Here is a 21,025-nt window from a genome sequence, read left to right on the forward strand (position 1 = left end):
TTGTTAATTAGGTAAAAAAAATACTCCTGATGACTATTAAATTAATGATTTATATATTGGATTTCTTATTCCTATTAGAAATATTTTAATTTGTTATATGCATTCTTAATATATGCGAACCATTCTTTCTTGTAATTTCATAAACTTTAATTTTTCTCTATCTCATAATAGAAATCTACTGCTTATCTCATATTTTTCAAAACAGATTAATAATTAAATGTGTTTTGAGTGTAATAATTTAAGTTTTGAATGCATGCAATTTTCTTTAATGTAATCATTCTAATGAACAATATACTCAGAAATTATGCATTCGAAAGTCATTGGTTTAATATTTGGAATGTGCATTTACTACATTGTGATAGAATTCATAACATAAAAATTTATTTTTATTTAGAGACCTACCGCAATATGGTCATAAACAGTGGCAATCATATTTTGGTCGAACTTTTGACGTGTACACCAAACTTTGGAAATTTCAGCAACAACATAGGTAATAATTCTATAGTATTTTACATAAATAATTTATATAATTATATAAAGTATCTGTGCGTATGAACTCGTGCATATATATATGTATAAAAATAACGATAATTTTAGAGAGATTAATAATTTAAATTATCTAAAATGGAAGAAAATAAAATAGAATTTTGTTTTTTCACACTTTCTTTGGAAATGCTTTTAATTTATTTTTTAATATTTCATGATAATTCTCTAATGAAAAACGCTTTACCAAAATAAATAATGAATTCTGTTTGTTTTATTTCTCTTGGGAAAAAGTTTAATTAATGATAAGTGGTTTTGCTACCAATACTTGTATTCTGAATCAAATTAGTAGAACACACACTTCTTAATTTACTTTGTTCAATTAAAAATAGTGTTTTTTTTTTCCTCATTCCAAACATATATAAATTATGTATTAATTTATTTCTACAGACAAATTTTGGATTCAAAATATGGTTTGAAACGATGGCAAATAGGAGAGATTGCCTCTAAAATAGGCCAACTTTATTATCATTATTAGTAAGAATTGTCATTTTAATTACTGTTAGATTTATGTATAAAATTTAAAAAATGATATGTAATATTCATAAAAATTTTTATTTCAGTTTGAGAACAAGTGAAACAAACTATCTGAATGAGACGTTTTCTTTTTATGCAGCAATTCGTGCCAGAGGTTATTATAGTAAAGCGAGTAAAGAAGAAAGGTAATATTCATTTATTTGCAGTTATCGGAATAGACTTGCAATGCTTATATTTTATTCGATTTTCAGTATGATAGTTTGGAATTATGATTGAATGTATAAGTATATATTTTTAATATATATTTAATATTTCTTTTAGATCAGATCTTATGGTAAAAAAACTTCGTTACTATGCACGTTTCATTGTTGTCTGCCTCCTGCTCAAGAAAATGAAATTAGTAAGGGATTTAGTAAGAGTAAGTTTGTTTTATATTTTCATTGGATGCCTTTACAGGAGATGATCTATATCGGGACATTTCAATATACAACCAAGTTAATATAACTAGAAAATGTCACAAAGTTGAGTGAATTGCTTCAATAAAAATTCTATTATTTATTTATTTTTTCATATTTCTGATTATAAAAACTAAGATGTCTGTTTTAAGGTACTATAACTTTTTATGAAATAGAATAAAATATACTTGCTTTTTCTACATCATAAAAAATGTACCTGTAGATGAACATTACATTCTCAAAAATACAACAAGACAAATAATAAAATTGATAAAACTCCTGAAAAGAAAGTATATTTTATTTTATTTATAGATAATGTATTTTTATGAAATGTAGTACTTATATAAAATTCTTCCATTACTCTAAATAAATTTAATAAATACATTTTGAGTAAAAAGTATATATGTTACTGGATTTTATGCCAAACTAGTTTGGCGTAAGCGTGTTAAGCCAGACTATTTAGAATTATTATTCAAATATATTAATGGTTCAAATAAAATTAAAAGGCAATCAATTAGATGAACAATATTTATTCAAACATAGTCTGTGTAATTATAAAAAACGGGGTTAATGTTACCCTACATATCAAAGGTATCGGCTCGTCTCTGATTATAGTAATCAGAAGACGGAACAGTGGGGACGTGCGTTCTAACCTAACCTAACCTACTCTAATAAATTACCATGATTATTAGCAATCAAATTATTAGAATACGTTAGGTTAGGTTAGACGGTGCATTCCCGGTGTCGGCTTGTCTGCGATTCCAGCAATCAGAAGACAGAACAGTGGGGACGCGCGTTCTAACCTAACCTAACCTATTCTTCTCAATGTCAGATGTGGTAACTGTATATACGTAATGTGAATGTATGTCTCTTTAATCCGAATAAATAAATTCGGTAGACTTCCTCACAGCTATTGCTGTGAGAAAGTCTACCGAATTTATTTATTCGAATTAAAGAGACATACATTCACACTAACCTATTCTAATAAATTACCATAATTATTAAGTAGACTATGTTTGAATAAACATTGTTCATCTAATTGATTGCCTTTTAATTTTATTTGAACCATTAATATACTTGAATAATAATTCTAAACTAGTTTAGCTTGACACGCTTACGCCAAACTAGTTTGGCGTAAAATCGGGTTTTGCCGGTAACATATATAGTGCAATAATGTATATATTATACTATACTATATTTTTATTTAAAATGCAAAGATAAAAATCCAGCAACAAGTTGCATAAATTTCCTAGCAAAAATGTTTAAAATTGTGTGTTGTGATATTTTATTAAAAACTTTTTATATTATTAATTATTATAAATTGTCAAAAATCTTAATTTTCAGAGTAGTGGTGAGTTTTATAAAAAAAAATTATAAATGCTAATAATGAGAAATTTTAAATCTGATCATCACTTGACATATGAGACATGACCCCCCTCTATTTCCTCACCCCGTGATCTTTAATTACCAAAATTTAATAGTATCAGTATGCTAATACACAAACCTCCCTGCAAAATTTCAGAAATTTTTGACAAAAGACACAAGTTGTTAAATTTCAAACAGGGTGAACAAAATCATACTCCCATCACATGCACACTAACATTCATACATACAGAAAAAAAAAACTTCAAATCTTTTGCATTTCTTGACATTTCAAGGTGTCCATATAAAGAGTTTGGTTATTTCGGCCTGCCATTGTCATGGTTATCTCAATACTCGGATGATTCGAAATGGCACAATTTCATTGGTCAAGTATACAGCATTTTTTTTTAATGTTAGTTCTAACAAATTGTTTCATTCGCAGCTGAATATCAAATGGTAATCTACCAATGAATTTTGTGAAAAATGGACCAAATATTTAAACTCTACCCTCGAAAACCACTTAAATCATATTTTGTGCCTGCCGGCAACCTTGTATTATGTAATTTTCCTATTTGAATACCACCATACTTCTGGTCTGATAGAAAGAAGGGAGTGCTGCGGAAGGGGGTTGAAGTAAATTAGACCAAAAGTAGTAGTTGACCTCCTGGAAGAGAGGATGGTCAATGACTACTAATTAATACCGGTCTACTATTAATATTTGAAAAGTGATTTGTGTTGGATAGGTTGTGATGGCCCTGCATGTGATCGAAGTTGCTAACCTTAACTTCCAATAGACTTCATGTAAAATTTGTTTAAATAAAAAATCTTGTAAAAATGCGAGAATAATTGCTTTTATATGATCCCATAAAAAACTAGTGAAACTAGGTTGAAAAAGTAAAGCTCAGCAAAAATATCTAAGAAAAGAAAACTTGTGGCATAAGAATAGTGGATGCAGATTTAATAGTAAGACTCAACATATGTATAAATTGCACATTACACAGACTACAACTACAGGAAATTTTGAATGAAGCAATGCCACCATTATTATACATAGGAAAAATAAACATCTGCACATAAAAAGACTACTTTTGTATGAGTTTCATGGTAGTTAAGTATATCCTCGTAAATATTGCATTTATAGAAAAATTATTAAAATTGGTTTGGTTTATTTGGTTATGGCAACATGACACATGAGTGATCTAGTAAGGAGGATCCATCCTGGAAAGACTTTTATGTAAAGCTGGCCCCTATTTAGGTGTTATTAACATGAAGAAAACCCGGAAAATTCCACGTGGCCAGTGCATTGGTGATGTGTGAACCTGTGACTGACTACAGGTGTTCAGTGGTTTTTAGACTCAGTTATTAGAGGATGCTTATCAGGCAGCAGTTTGAAAAAATTGTAGACCTATAAATTCCCATTTTCGTCTATCTGTCCTTCCTTATTCTCAAGAATGGAGTTAAATAGATGAAAGTTGAGACCAGATATGGAAATCATAAGAGAAAGAGGACCAGATTAACTATACATGAACTTCTGATTTGTCTCTCAAATCACATCATTTCAATTCAAAAATTTTTCCCTGAATGGAGTTAGATATATAATCGGCATGACTCTATTGCTGAAAGTATGATATACAGGGGGAAAACACTACTACACTCCACATAGGCAAGTGTTATGTGTTATCTGTCACATAATAACATAATGGTACATCAATTTTTCGCTATATCATTGTCATGTTAATTCAGTGAATATAATATATACATTTTAAAATTATATACTTTTTTTATAAGAATTGTGTATAGTTTTATTATTTTTTGTCAATAGATGATGCTACATGTAAAGCCAGCAAATGAATGTAGACGGAAATTAATTGATATATCACGTTAAGTTAGAAATATGTGATGAACATAACTACCAAATTTTGTAGCAATTGGTCAAACAGTCTAGGCATGCGTAGCGAACAAACAAACATCCTCATTTATGTATACAGCTTTATGATTTGACAAATACACACATTTTCAAAATTGAAGCAAGTAAACTGTTTTATTCTACTATTCATTTCAGTTAAATAAATCTTGGAATTGTTTGAATAGAAAGTATCTATTTGCTTACAATTATTTTATTAGCATCATTTAATTTTGTTTCAGAATGTATTGGGTTGTTCGGAAAGTTCGTAGCGATTTTTAAGAGAAATAAAAGAAATTGTTTTAATACTAAAAATATACTTTTATTCCACTATGTATGCGCCATTGTTTTTAATGACGTGTTGCCATCTATGGGGCAGCTTCATGATACCCTCTTCGTAGAACTTTCCAGTTTTTTCCGCGAAAAACTGATCCACGTGGTTTTTGCAAGCTTCCAAACTATCAAAGTTTTTATCATGAAGGGAATTTTGTAGAGAACGGAACAAATGGTAGTCCGACGGGGCAAGGTCGGGTGAGTAAGGGGGGTGGGGTAAAACATCCCAGCCTAGTTCCAATAATTTTTGGCGTGTTCGTAAAGACGTGTGAGGTCTGGCATTATCTTGGTGAAACACAATGCCTTTTCTATTGGCCAGTTCCGGACGTTTTTCTTTAATTGCCATGTTCAGCTTATCCAATTGGGAACAATACTTATCAGAATCAATTGTTTGATTCTGTGGAAGCAGCTCATAGTACAGGATTCCTTTCCAATCCCACCAGACAGTGAGCATGACCTTCTTTGGATGAAGACCGGCCTTTGGAGTTTTTAATGGTGATTCATTTTTCTTACCCCACGATCGTTTTCGGCTGATGTTGTTATAAATGATCCACTTTTCATCACCTGTCACTAAACGCTTCAAAAAAGGGTCATTTTCATTTCGTTTTTCAAGAGAATCACAAATGGAGATGCGATCCAGTAAGTTTTTTTCCGTTAAGTCGTGAGGTATCCAAATGTCATAACGATTCACGTATCCGAGCTTCTTTAGATGTTGAAATACAGTACTGTTTGATGACTTCACTATGTCTGCAATCTCTCGAGTTGTGTAATGAGGGTTTTCATCCAATAATGCTTTGATTTGGTCCTCTTCAATAACAGGAGGTCTTCCTGAGCGAGGAGCATCTTCAAGGCTGAAATTACCCGTTTTAAATTTTGCAAACCACTTTCGAACAGTTGATTCTGATACAGCACTCTCACCATAAACATCACATATCTTTTTTGCTGTTTGTACAGCATTTTTGCGTTTACGAAAAAAGAAAAGAAACAAGTGTCGATAATGCACGTTGTTCGCATCCATTTTTGCAATGAGCCAAATTAAACGCTATTTGAATAATCTTAACGGTTTTTTTGTAACGGACGCGTCTCAAGGTCATTTATCGTAATATTCATTGGTTTGTACAATTCTAATCATTTTCGCGTCAATCGGTGTCTCAACTGTCGGCTATCAAAAATCGCTACGAACTTTCCGAACAACCCAATACCTAGTTTAATTAATTAATTCTAATATATAATAAATAGGAAGCAGTATTTGGTTTCTTAAATTTAGTTTTTTAAATTTTTTTAGGAACTTGCAAAGCAAATAGATGATTATACAGCTACTTATGAACCAGAAGATCAGTTAGAATGGTCATTGGTACTAGGTGAAATCAGATCATTTATTGAAGCAGATAATCTTGTAAATGTCATGGACATGGATTCTTCTTCCATTGTATTGTCACATCGTCTTAGTCCTTTGAATACACCTCCAATTGAAAAATTGCCATCCAATCATTTAACTCTTCAAGAAATTCTAATTGTAGGCAATTGCTGTGACCAGGTATAATTAAAATTTCTTAAAAAGTAACTATTCATATTATAATGAAAATGATTTATTTTAAAACAAAGTTGTATCAAAATATTATTTTCAGTGAAACAAGAATTTTAAGTCTTAAAAATATATAGTTGTTTACCTATTTAATTTTAAATTTGCACTTAAAAACATATTATTCAATTATTATTTTCTCTTTACAACTTTAACATTGATTTTAATTTTTTTCTTACGTATATATAGATCATGAAGTATAATTTTCATTAATTTTATTTAATGTGCAAGATTAGTAATATTTTTACTACAAGTATCTGTTGATTAACACGGTTAATTAATCCCTCAGTGTTGTCGCATATATCAAAATTGCATTAATCAAATATGGTATATATGTTATGTAAAGATGGCTGTTAAAGCTGCATTAATTAAAACTTCTGCCATGTGTATAAAGGGATTGCTGCAATTAATTTTGCGTGTTAATCAAGTCTTCCATTAAACAAGGGATACCTGTAAATTGATGTTAGAGAATCCAAAAAAGAAGTTATAATAGTGTGGGAACGCTGGGAGGTAGGACAGAGTCGTACCTCCTTTTTTCTCGGCGAACAGGTCGGCAAGACCCACCCCACTGTCAAGGATGGCTAAATTTTTATGATATCCCGACTTGTCGGGATGGGGTAATTATTTGTCGAGTGGAGGAAGTGTGTGGGTTTGTCGATAAGTTTAAGGTGATATTCAAAATAACTGAACCATAGTGAAAACAAATAATGATTTATTCAGACTGATAAACAAATACAAAAATCTAACACGTCTAGTTCCTAACCGCAAGAGAGAGAGTTTACAAATTTAGGGGTCATACCTCTTTCTAGGGTATATCGATGTTAATCGCAGTAGTAATCGTATCGGTTGTTCGGACGTGAAGGTAAGCTGGCGGATCGGTCGGGTCGGCTCGTCGCGGCGGGTTTCGTTGACTTCGGGTTTCGGCCCTCGATTCTCGGGGCGGATCCTACGAGTCGGGCGTCTTATGCGGACCTTCAGTGACCCTGTTCTCAGCCTTTTCCCCCCTTATATACTACAGGTCACGTTATCTTTGATCACCAATCGCGATAGTGGGTGAATTGCTGATGATTCGATCTACGTGACTCGGTTTGGATCCAGAGGGAAAGGAAGTGCGTTTCGACGGCGGAAGGCTGTACATCCTTAGAATTTTGACCATTTCTCCACTTTCTCACGAGGAGATTTTAACAAAACAGATTTTGGGCCGGGTTAAACCCGGTCCTCACAATAGCATTTTGAAAGTTGGTTATTTATATATTTTGCCCTGTGGGCACTAAGAGAACCTTTAAATAAGGCCATCTTGGATTTGGACACGTCCACAATGGAAAGGCAAGGCTTGATATAGCTGGGACTGACTACACTCAAAAAATTCCTGGAAGGTTTTTTGATCCATTCAGATTCATTTCTGGATCCTCAGAGTAGTAGGCTGACATCTTAATCACTTGGCCATCCAGCTATCATAATTTTGAATTTTAAAAGCTCGAAAAGTTAATTTTGGATTGAAAATTGCAAATTTTATACAATTTTCATGTTTTTCATAATTATTATTTCAGTTTTTAAGAATATAATTGTTTTTTATGGAAAATTTGCTTTTAAAGAATAAGGCAATTTTTTTTCTTATTAATTTAATTTTAAAAATTATTTAATATAAAACTTGTCAATATAATTGTGTTAAATTTAACTATGTATTTAAACAGAAAATTTATCTAAAAAACTTTTAAGATAAATTTGCCCTTAGTGCTATGAATTTCGAATTTAGTAATACAATAGAGCATCGATTATCCGAACACCGATCAACCGAAACATCATTTAACCGAAAGCGTTCCAGTTGGATTGTGTTGGGACATGTGTTGTGCTGAATCAAACGTTTTTGAACCAACATAGTTTTTTTTTAATGTTATTTGATGATAAATAAGTTATAGCATATAAATTTAAGTTAATTATTATTATAATTTTGTTTAATTTCACAAGAGTTAAATAAATTAAAAATATAAATTGACTTTTCAGGTAAAATTTAGCGAACTTACTTTAGATATGTTTCGTATGCTACAAACTTTAGAAAGAGAACCTCAAGAAGACACTACACAATTGTATGATGCCTCTCCTGCACCTGGAAGATTGCCTTTTGTAATGTTATGCTTATGATTAGTCAGTTTTAAAATTTGTTTGTGTAAATTTATATAAATTGTTGTTGTTTACAGCCAGAAAATGGTGAACAAAGACCTCTGAAGCGTGAAAATCCACACAAATATCTTCTGTATAAACCAACTTTCAGTCAATTATTTGTGTTTTTGGCATCAGGATTTAAAGAACTTCCGCCAAATGGTGTATTATTATTATATTTATCAGCTGATGGAAGTTTTTCCAATATAAAACATCCTGATGACAGTATGTATTTAATGTTTTTAAAGCTTAACAAATCTTATTGTCAATTCAACTATAAAGAAATATTTTTTTAAATTTCATTACTTTATTAGTTTGTATCATTATTACATTTATAAATATTAATCTCAAACTTTTTTAGTGGGTTACGATTACGGAGGTGTCGCCACCAACAGTAAGCGTGAACCAGATCATGCAAATAAAAGAAATATTCAGTTGAAAGATATGCATTGGTAAGGATTCATTTTTTTATTTAAAAAATTTTACAAAAAAGTACTTATTTCAAAATTTTTTTCCCTCTAGTTTATTCCCAGGCGATCTGTATCCTTATACCCGTAAACCTTTATTACTGATTGTCGACAGTGATAACAGTCATGCCTTCCAACACATACCTCGTTATTTTGGACAACCTGTGGTGGTACTGATGTCACCCGAAGATGTACCAGCTGCCTTCCGTGGTAATTGCTTCAGAACACTACTTTAATGTATTTTTTGTTTTTTTTTTTAATCTTAAATGTATAATTTTTTAAAAAACTTTAAAAACTCTTTTAGATCAACAGCACAACGGCAGTCTGTTTACTCTGTTTCTTCATAGTCCATTAACGGCATTATGTTTTATATGCAATATTGTGGATATTCCTATAACACTCTGGGAGAAAGGTCAAAGCCATATGGATCGATTCATGAGTGAAGCTAGTCGTTTACTCACTAGGTCTCGAAATATTGGTAAATTTCATTAAATTATTTGTTTTTATCATTTAGAAAAAATTCAGTTATTAAGTGATTATTAGTTTAAAAATAAATACAACACATCAACAATTACATAATCATAATTGACTTTAAAATAATATAAATGTTATAGTGCTTACAACATATTTTTACCTGTTTTAGGAAACTTTTTCAAAAGTAACTTTTAATATTTTTGAAGTTTAAGACCCGTGTTAAGATTAACTAATCCAATAATTACTGGATTAGTTAATTAGTCTACAAATTAATAAATGTTCTTAAACTTAAATTTTTAGTCTTTGTTATTCTTATTTATTTTTCAATATACAGGTAATTAGGAAGTTAAATCTCTAAATATCTATCTTATCTGTAATTGATCCAATGGATATCATAATTTTTTTTCAATACTTTGGATAATCTAATTTTTCTAAATCGGTTATAAATAAATGATATTTAAAACTAACAATAGTGAAATAAAAACAGAATTGCCGATATTTTCATAGAAATTTAATAATGTAAAAGAAGTTTATTAACTAAAATCAAGGATTGGTTGAAATTTATTACAAATTTGTTCAAAAATATTATTGTGATGGTATATTACAATTTTTTTTAATGTATTATAAGATTACATTGAGAGTTAATGTAAGAATAATAAGAATTAATTATATCGAAAACCAAGCCCGAATTACACTAATAATCAAATGATAGAACCAGATTAACTATCAGGCTAGAACTTGGCAAATTAATTATATAGATGATATATGATTAATTATGATACAGATAACTGTATAATTAATTAGACAAGTTTTAGTATAATATGTAATCTGGCTCTATCATTTAATTATTAAAAATTAATAAAAAATAATTATAATAATAGAAGTTTTACAATATTATTTATATGCAGTAGAACTCCTATTATCTGAGGTAATGTGGGTCAATGCTATCTCAGATAACAAAAGTTCGAATAAATGGAGGACCACAAATGTTTGGGATTAAAAGTTATGAATATAACATTTATAACGTATTTCATTTTTAAATATCTTTTTATACACTGGGGATTTTAATTGTATATAAGAACAACAATTCTTACATCATTTATTATACAGCTAATATGTAACATGCAATAGTTTTAAAAATAAAAAGATATATCATCTCAGTTACCTTTTAATACGGATCTGGTTGTCTCATATTGAAGTTAAGTGGAATACATATTATTGTTTTAAACTTTTTTTATGAATAACAAAATACAGAACTTGCACAAACGTCATCTCGTGACCAAATTGTCATCGTTCCGCCTCCTGCACCATATTTGTGCCATGCTGTTCTTGGAGGTGTATATAGTTTGACTTGCATCTGAATGTTTATTGCGTGTAGAAGATGGCAAAACATGCATATTACTTTTATATCTCTATTATATATAACAGAGGAAAAACTATGAGAGCATTTTTGGACTAGAACCTTAAAACTTGGAGAAATGCAAAAGAATTTCAAGGTTTTTGTATGTATGGATATGTGTGTGGAGTGGCAGGATTTTCTTCTCCCAATTTCTAGATTAATAATTCCCATGACTTTTGCTGACTAAAAATGTATGTTTTATTGACCATTGCATAGCATCATTTCTAAGAGCTGTGTGGTGGTTGTTTTTTTTTGTAATTGTTGAATTTGTTTTATTCTGTTTTAAAATTTGCTTACACTGTGTCTCTTCATTAGGTGAACCACTCAAAGTTTACACTTTCTCCCATTTAAAGTTTGATTACTCAGTCATGTATCAGGTGAGGTTAAATCGGAGTGGAAACATCACAAATATGGTTCCGGAACATCACAAACTAACATGCACAACACGTATATCTGGGACCCCACAATATACGTCACATGCAAGTTGTCTATAAGAAAAGTAGTGTATTTGTGTATGGATTTATCTCAGATAATTGGGGTTCTACTGTATACATCCTAGCCTTGTTCTGAAATTTGCTATTTCTTGAAATTTTGCAAAAATTATTAGTATAGCCTGCATCTACTTTTAAATTGACTTTAACAGAGATTACCCAAGATTATATTCAGGAAATTATGGCTATTAAATTTATTAGTAACCAGACAAATTTGTCACTCGACTGTTGTCAGATTAACTAATTAATGATTTATCATTTGTAATTTAAATAAACTTGATTTATCTTGAATTATATGTATTATACGAAAGCTGAGTATCTGTATTATTAATGTACAGTACATATAATACGTCATTGTTTTTCCAGATATAAATTGCGTCATCAAAATTAGACTGTTGTGAAAGTTTTTTTTATAAATTTTTAAGTCAAAGAACCGAGATGACGTAAATTGACTTTACGAAATAATATATATTCTTTTAGAAATGGAATGAACTTTTATATAATACCTATAATGAATTTCTTTCTTGTGAATCTAAATTAAGTCTTGAAATTGTAATCGATTTTACTGCAAATTAACATTATGCATGATAACTTCATTTTAACCTATCAAAATTATTTACTTAATCATCCAAATTATCATCTAGATTGACGATAAAAAATTTAATGTGTTGATTTTGTGTAATAAGTTGCCTTTTGAGTATCTTATCTTAACTTTTATTTTAATATTTCTTATATTTTATTACTGTAAGAGCGTTAATTTGTTTTATTCTGAGAAAATTGCTACAAAATAATCATCTATTTTTTATATTTGGTCACAATTTTTCAGGCACAATTAGCTAAATTAATAGTTTAAAAATCTGTAACTTAATCCCTACTGGAATTGCTAAAGAATCCATTGTAATTTCATATTAGAAATGGTTCATTTTTTAAGTTAATCATAAAAAAATCTAATTAAACTGTATTTAAAATAATCTTTATCATTTTTAGATCCAGCTTATTTACAGTTTTATGGAGATGACTTCTTGCGCTTGTTAATTTTAAGATTTATATTTTGTCATATTGTCTTAAGGTTACATCGGCTCTTTAAGGTAAGTGGACGAGATTTAATTCTTAAAATAATTCAAATATATTAAAATTAAAGCTAAAATATATTGCAGGGTCATGGCTTTTCTCCTCGTTCACATCCTCCTTTGCCTGAGAGCGAGTTGCTCGATCATCCCAGTCTAAGACGAGCAGTGTTAGAATTAGCAGCAGCTCTAGACATGCGATCTTTCTTTGTTGAAACAGACGATGCCGACTGACAGGTGGTGATGTTTACCCTCGCTTGAGGCCTATTTGGTTTCCCTTATATTCCATTACAAGGAATGTCATTTTATGTAATATTATATAGAGAATGAAACGGCAAGAGTTATACCCTTGCTTATGCTCTCTGATAGCAACATATTCCCGAATTTTTTTTCTAATGTGACATCATCAGTTACTTAAAAGCCAGCTTTGTTTTCATTTGCATTTAATTAACAAAGCTAGCTGAATAATTATGGAAGATAATCTATCACTATATTGTTTCATAATCATAATTACATCCATTATCCCCGGGGACCAAGAAGCCTCAGAATGTCGACGAAAAACTGAAATAAGATTAGGAAAATCGATGTTATCAAATTTTATTTAGACAAACGATTTAAGACGGGACGAAATGAACGTAGGGAAGGTAAATCAAACATAGATCTTTTTTAAAAGAAAAGCAATAGTCGAAGGTATCTGCAATGGAAAGACGAATGTGGATTTTTATTATGTTAAGTTCCAAAAAGTCTGTTCAGTTGTTGCATTTATTATAAGTCGTTAATGATTAATTAGTGCTGTTGAATTTAGGTATTGAGAATTTACATATTTTTTAATAATGTTATGTGATTCATTGCCGTTCAGATGATGCTAGTCAGTATTTTTATCAAAAGTGGTATGTTCACTAAGTTTAAAGTGCTCAATTTAATCTATTGTTTTTTCAATTCTTATTGAGTTGTTCAAATATATTTTTTTTTTAATTTAAAATATTTGTTATTTTTTGGAATATTAGATTTTTTTTATCATAATTTCATTTACTCTCCTTTTAAAATTAGTTTTTTTTATAGTAATGTATATATTTTATTTTAGTTATGACAAGATTATTAGGTTTATTATTAATATTTTGAATGTTTTCATTCATTTTATTTGATGCAATAACTTTAATTTGTACTTAAGGAATATGTTTTTTAAATGTTTCATGAATTTTAACATTGAAACATTTGCACAAAAGTTGTACATTTTAAGAGTTAAATAATTACGTTTGAATTTATAAGAGAATTTATTTTATAGATTCTGATTGCTCTTACCGAAAAATATTTGTAGTAAAAACTTGCGTATTTATTAAGATGCATTCCTAAATAATTAATAATTTGCATTCCAAATTTTAACGTTTACCTGTCGAGTTTAAAGGTTATCTGACATGAATTTAATAATTTGGTTTCTTATACAGCTCAATACTATCAAATTGCACACCAATAAACATAAGCATCCAAGATTAAACAATTTAGGTAGAGTAAAATCTGTTTATAATGATATTATTATTATTACAAAGACTTGGTATTTCACATATTTTTGCTGTTCTTATATTATTTTAAATAAATATAACAACATTAAATAACAATAATTTAATAGAAGAATCTCACAACATTACATAAAATACTTGTTGAAATTTAAAAGGACTCAACCAATCCTTATTACTTTTTAGAAGTTCAGCTGATGTATTATTATAAACAAATTTTCCTGTCGCCATTTTAAAATATATAACCTTCGGTGGCTACCAATTAATTTGTTACAAATACTTTTTTCAGAAAAAATTAAGTAACATGATATTTTGTTAAATTTGAAAATTTTTATCCATGTTATTAGTTTGTTTTTTTGTAAGAAACGATAGCAGCTGTTAAATATTTATTATAATTTAGTATTGACATTATTTAAATTGTAACAGCATAAAATTGCTTAAAATCTGATTGTTCTAAATTGATTAAATTTCCAAAATTTATATTATAATAAAAATAAAACAATTATATTAGAAGGATGGATTGATCAATAACAAGTTAAAAAGCCTGGCAGGTTGCTCTGGCTGGTTATTTATTGATCCACTTTATATTTAATCAATATTTAAACACTGGTTATATATTTCAAATCAAAATGAGCTTTAAATAATAATCTCATAACCAAAATTCACTTTGAAACATTTAAAAAATTAATAAATCACTAAATTGCTCACTCTTGGATTTGAATATGCTCAGTGTAGTTTGTCTGGATATCAGTTTCTCAATTTTTTTGCTCTTAACCCTATGGGCCTTTTTTCATATCTATTTGGGTCGAACCTGGCCCACGGTGGGGTTGGGGTGCCAAGGGACGGAGATTGACGTATCCCGAACGGCCTGCCCGTGAAAAGTTTTTAGGGGTTACTCGCTCAGATTCAATTGTAGATCCTCCAGAGCTACAGGCTGACGCCTTAACTGCCTCGACCATCAAATTAAAGTATGCTAATAATAGTACCTTGATGTCTAGATGGGTTGAAACATGAGAGACTTCTCTTAATTTAATTACCACAAAGGTTATTATACAGTCAAACCTGTTTTTATGCGCTCTTTTTATGTGCGATATTTTTAATGCGAATTTTTAATTTGTGCGGTATAGTTGGCGACTAGTCTCGTGCAATTCGTCATGTCTTACGTTGACTTATTATAGCTAAATAAACTTATTATAGCATAAATGCACTTATTATAGTAATATTATTGCATGAATATGCGAAAAATGAAATAATTTACTTTTTAAGTCAACAAAACACCACCTGGACAAAAATATGTAAAACAGACGATAGACCAGACGATGCAGTCAAGTGCTGACATCTGTTGTCAATAAATTCTATTTCGTACGGTTTTGAGTTATTTTCTATGTGAGACTTTTTTTATGCGGTTCCTGTTGACCGCATAAAAAAATATTTTTTAATTGTGTTGCGAAAACTATTATTTACAGCCATTCGTGAAGTTTCGTGAGATTTTTTTTATGCGTTTTTTTTTAATGCGGTCCCTATCCCCCGCATAAAAACAGGTTTGACTGTATTGTTTAAATGTGTAAGAACAATACAGATATGTATGAAATCTTTGTTTCATTTTAGAAATTTGTATATAATGACATAATACATTTATCACTTTATCTTTTTAAGAATTATAATCTCGAAATTAAAAATTTATTGAACTGTAAGACGTCAAGTTGCCGAAACTTAAATTATCTCATTTGTCATTCTCTAGTTTTACTCAAAGCATCTTAAATCATACAAATCATAATTTTTTTGGAGATTCCAAATATAAATTTTCATGTCAGTACACCTTTAACACTTGGAAAATCTTGCTCCGTACTTTTTATTACCGAAACTTTTATCCAAAATAAGGAAAAAAAATGATATATACATACAAGGAAGTGGTGCAACTACTTGAATATATCTGATTTCTAATTTGTAAAAAAATAAGCAATAATCCAAAGCTTAATTTTTACATTAGGTTTTTCTGATTCAGGGATATTTGAGCTTAAGTAATGATTCCATTTTGAGGTGCAAGAACGTATTATATTCTTGTGATGCAGAATTTTTCTTGGTGTAGATTTATTTCAAGTCAAAACTAAGATTATTTTAAAATTTCATCTCATATTCTCATTTTTATTTTTAATGGATATTGTCCAAAATAACACATATATACGGTAGGATCCAAAAGTTCAGGTACTTAGCGCATAATTCCTTGCCTTGAATAGCTTAAAACACTGACACACAACCATCTTCTAGAGAATCCCCTTGAATGATGATACACATTTTCTGACACTTGTACAGCTTCTGGAAGCATTGCTGTAAGCCATCTTTTGCAGTCAACTGTAATGCCTCTTGCAATGCTTCTCTTACCTTATTTGATGACTTTAGACATCAAAACAATTTCAGGCCATTTGTGATGCCGTTTTAAGTCATCGAGTGAGGTAAAAGTGGCATTACAGGTGATTGCAAAAGATAGTTGACAGTAATGCTTCCAGAAGCTGTACAAGTGCTGGTAAAAAAATGTATTGTCCCAAGGGAATTGTGAAGCATCGGTGTTTTAAGTTATTCAAAGAAAGGAACTATACACCATGTTAGCGAGCTTTTCGTATCCTAAAATGTATATATTCAGGTGAAGTTATTTGCAAACCACAAAAAATAATTGTAAGTTTTTTATATTATTGTTGTATACTGTACATTAAATATTGCTCATAATACTCAACTAATATTCAGGGTCTTCCAAAATGAATGCTACCATTTTAAATACACTGTAATTGTGTTAATTATTATCCAAGAAGTATGCAACATACACCCAGTTCAATAGAGTAATTGTCCAAATTTCATCTCCCATCTGCATTCAAATCTCTTATTTACTACAGTAGAGAGTCGTTTATCTGAATGCTTTCCAGTCGGACTGTGTCGTGCCGAATCAAACTTTTTTGATACTAGATTTACTTCTAAAGTATAATTTTTGTTTTGTTTGTACAAAATAAAGAAATAATTTTTAATGATACAATAGCCTCGATTATTATTATAAAAATTTTCGTTAGGCTTAAAATCGACGAAAATTCAACGACGCAACGGAGAAAAATTTCAACATCGGACAGGTTAATATATTTTTTCATACATAATCGGTTATCCGAACAACCCCAGTCCCCAATTGATTCGGATAAACGACGCTCTACTGTATTACTAGGAAGCACCGTGAACAAAACTGATGATTCTGCAAAAGAGAAGGCATTTTGTGTTATGCAGTTTGCAAAGTTGGAATCACTCGTCATCTGTTTTGTTCAATATCTGTGGATGGAGTAATGATGAAGAAACAAAATTTGGCCTAGTAGCTTGTGTATAAAAATGGCCTTTATGCTATTAAATTTTGGGGGTTAAAGGTCGAGGGGGTGAGAGGAGATAAGGAGAGATGGGTCAAACTTAATGAAGACGTTATTTGTTATTAGCATTTACAACGTTTTATGAAACTCGTCTCTACCCTAAAAATTAAAAATATGAGATTTTGTTACAAAAAGCTTTTATAACAGATGATGCCACACACAGGCTGTTAAAAAACTTTTACAGTAAGATATGCAACTCATTAATGGATTTTTTGTTCATGGTACTTCCTAAAGATAGTAGACAAGACATTTGCATGTCTATGGGAGATGAAGCTTGGACGTTTACTGTATGTCATATACTTCACATGTAATAATTATAGTAGTATTGGTAGCATTCATTTTGGAAAACCATTCCCAGAGTTCTAAAAGATTAGAATAAACAGAAGACAGACACAATAAAAACATATTTTCACAAATGATTTTGCTGGTAACAAAATCAAATTATCGTAGCTCAAAATATACAAGAGTTCAGTTTTAAGCATAGAAACCTCTAAATTGCTTTTTGTATTACATTCCCAAACATCGAGGACCCATCTATAACTATTATATTGTGAAAAAGATTCCATACTTCAAAATTCCTACAGAACTGCCACACGTGTCATTTCGGGCAATTTTCCTTCCTTATTTATATCTCCTTAACATTTTTCATCTATTGCTTAAGGTAATTTAATTACCGGCGATCATTATTCGGACAAGCAATAACTTTAAAAGATCATTCCGATTATACATTTCACGTACAGTACGTACACGACGTGCCAACCATTTTATTATTAAATTACCGGCGGTCGCTCGAGTAGTCGCACCACTTCGACGATTCGGAAGAAACTTTAAGTGCCCGAGAATCGATCGCCAAACCAAATTTTATTCCGTGCAAAATCACGCCAGAGTCCGTTTCGGATCTTCTTCTCTCACGTTACCTTAATTGCAATAACACGAATCGAAATTTCATTTTACCATCAGTATCTAGAATCCTTTAAACAAACGAATGCATATTGTGCACATTTTTAAATTAACTTTCTTTATAAAAAAAAATGTTTAGCGTAGTTAATAATTTACATTGTGTTTTGCTACATTTCTTGCATGAATATCGAAAAAGGAAAAAAAACGTAGTAGTGTTTTAAAAAAACTCTTTCACTTGGTGTTTTGTATTTAATACATTATAAATTCTTGGTGTGATTAAAACTCATTGCTGTCAGATAATCGGAACAAATTCGAAGATTTTACTCCGAAAAATATCTATGTAATAAGCACCGATTTCCCCAAAAGCTGTTAATAATAATCGTTGGCAGCTCTGACGAATCACTTCTAAGTGCACTTGCTTTCGTTTTCTTCTCAGTTTTTATGTAAGGCTTTGCTCTTATAAACAAACTGTAAGCTTATACTGAATCTCTTTGTGCTACAAATCAAAAAAAAAAAAAAATTGTAATTATGTCATTTTCTTGGACATGCAATTTTGAAAGAATAAAATTATGTTTGATTTTTCCAATGAGTTTTGTAGTTAAATTTTAAGTATTATATGTATATATGGGGTGTGATCCGTTTTTTTCGAACTAAAAACATTTGTAAAATTCTAATTATTATTTTACATGCATATATGATGTGTGTACTTTTTATTTTGAATTAATATACAGTGGAACAATCCTAAATGGGAAAAATTATTTAGTATCGTTCAATTTCAATGAACAGGTTTTACCGTACTTTAAAATCTCATTTAAAAATCGTGGTCGTGCTGTCAAACACCGGTACGGCGAATCCTCGCTTAATGTCGTGAATAGGTTCTCGAAAATTGCAACGTCGAACAGAATCGCGCGCAACAAAATGGCTCTTGTTTATACAATTTAGCTGTGGGCTAATTGTATAAACACAAATCAAATTTCCTACTGGTAATACTTAACACTCCTTCGAGAACATCAACATTTCCCGTACAAACGTGATTGATCTAACGTTGCATGTGTCAAAGAGTACAGTTGACATCAGATTTCACCATCTTCTCGTTGTCCCAGGAACACCTCCGACCCATCACCCGCAGAGTCAACCTTCGTCTTCGACAACGCTCGATCGCACGACCATTCTCCAAGACCGATGCACCCCCTGCAGAGTAGCCTCTTACTGGAGCACTTTCGCAGAGACACCGATCTTCGTCGCGATACCGCTCGGAAAAGGCAGATAACCGACAGTCCTCCAGAAATGTGTGTGAAAGAGGTACGATATTATCCAAAATATTGTAAACTCTCTCTCGGTCCCTCAAATTGTATGCGAGAGCTCGCTTAGTTCGAATACCCTCTCGTTAAAAAAGGTACATGAATAGCTTAACCGACGTTGTCTTTGATTTTTATTTTTAACAAATTAAAATTACAGAATTATATTCATTAAATTTTTGATTTTCCTTGTCAATAGTGTCTATTACTTGTATATCACGTACGACTTATCGACGACCCCTCTCGCCTCTTCCACTCGACCTAACAAACCGATCTTGATACCACCGGATCAGAAAACCGAAATCACCATCCACTGACCCAGTGAGCAGTTTTTACCAAACTGTTGTTGATAAAGGGGTAAGACCAAGGTCTTACTCCCCCGGTTACTCACAAAGGTAAGAGCCTAATTATTACTACAAAATATTCAAAAACAGAAAAGTATTTAATTAAATTGCTCGAGATTGTTTACAAATGATAAAATCATTTTACCACAGGATCATTGAACATTTCACTATAAATTTATCTTGTACTACACACAAATAATTATTATATACTCCTTACAGGATATCTCCTCTACTAGGAGGGATAATGCATTTAAAACGTTTACAGGACATTTCAAACCTAATTCAGATCTAATAGCAAATGTCGGTATCGATCTCTCGAGACCAAACGGGTGACGAAAAAAGGTCCCCATAAAGGTTAGCTGCCTCTCTATTTGTGTCGAGTTGGTCGTACGGCTTATCTTTTAAAGAGGCGTGCAACTATTCGTCACCTTGCATACGATGTCAATTGCTATATTTACCCCGAAGAGAGCTTTACCCTTGACAAAGGAAACATAATTAGCAAAGGAATCCAATACCATTAAATGCATGCCCAAGTATGCCACTTCATTTAATATGCTGATCTCTCTAACGTGGACGAAAAGCCTATCCATTTCTCTTAGCCATCCTCCCCGTCCGAAAATTGAAATTTTGGATTTATAGAAATTAATTAATCCTTAGACTCAGAGACAACGAATGTTCTGATATTAGATATGGCTTTCTCCGAAAGTAGACCGGTGTTTCGACAACAATACCGTATCGTCTGCAAACCGAAGTAGTTAGACGTCAAAGCCACCTAATGTAATGGCATCTTCTCAAGTCTGTACTCGTGACTCTGTATGACATCTGTATGTAAATGACTTGGTGTCATTTACATAGACA

General features: G+C 30.9%; 1 protein-coding gene across 1 annotated transcript in view; it reads left to right on the forward strand.

The window, feature by feature from the left end:
* Positions 1–14,191, forward strand: part of LOC136981649 (protein SCAI) — a 37,342-nt gene extending 23,151 nt beyond the window's left edge. Inside the window, exons 2-13 of the mRNA XM_067277979.1 lie at positions 395–490; positions 934–1,020; positions 1,107–1,205; positions 1,342–1,438; positions 6,359–6,610; positions 8,660–8,779; positions 8,854–9,040; positions 9,177–9,267; positions 9,338–9,492; positions 9,587–9,760; positions 12,634–12,734; positions 12,804–14,191. Coding sequence (XP_067134080.1) covers positions 395–490; positions 934–1,020; positions 1,107–1,205; positions 1,342–1,438; positions 6,359–6,610; positions 8,660–8,779; positions 8,854–9,040; positions 9,177–9,267; positions 9,338–9,492; positions 9,587–9,760; positions 12,634–12,734; positions 12,804–12,947 — 1,603 coding nt within the window. The 3' untranslated portion in view covers positions 12,948–14,191. The remainder of the gene's footprint in view (positions 1–394; positions 491–933; positions 1,021–1,106; positions 1,206–1,341; positions 1,439–6,358; positions 6,611–8,659; positions 8,780–8,853; positions 9,041–9,176; positions 9,268–9,337; positions 9,493–9,586; positions 9,761–12,633; positions 12,735–12,803) is intronic.
* Positions 14,192–21,025: the final 6,834 nt, after the last annotated feature.

Source organism: Centruroides vittatus, unplaced genomic scaffold, assembly GCF_030686945.1.
Source record: "Centruroides vittatus isolate TY-2023 unplaced genomic scaffold, ASM3068694v2 contig_786, whole genome shotgun sequence".
In the NCBI taxonomy this organism is placed as follows: domain Eukaryota; kingdom Metazoa; phylum Arthropoda; class Arachnida; order Scorpiones; family Buthidae; genus Centruroides; species Centruroides vittatus.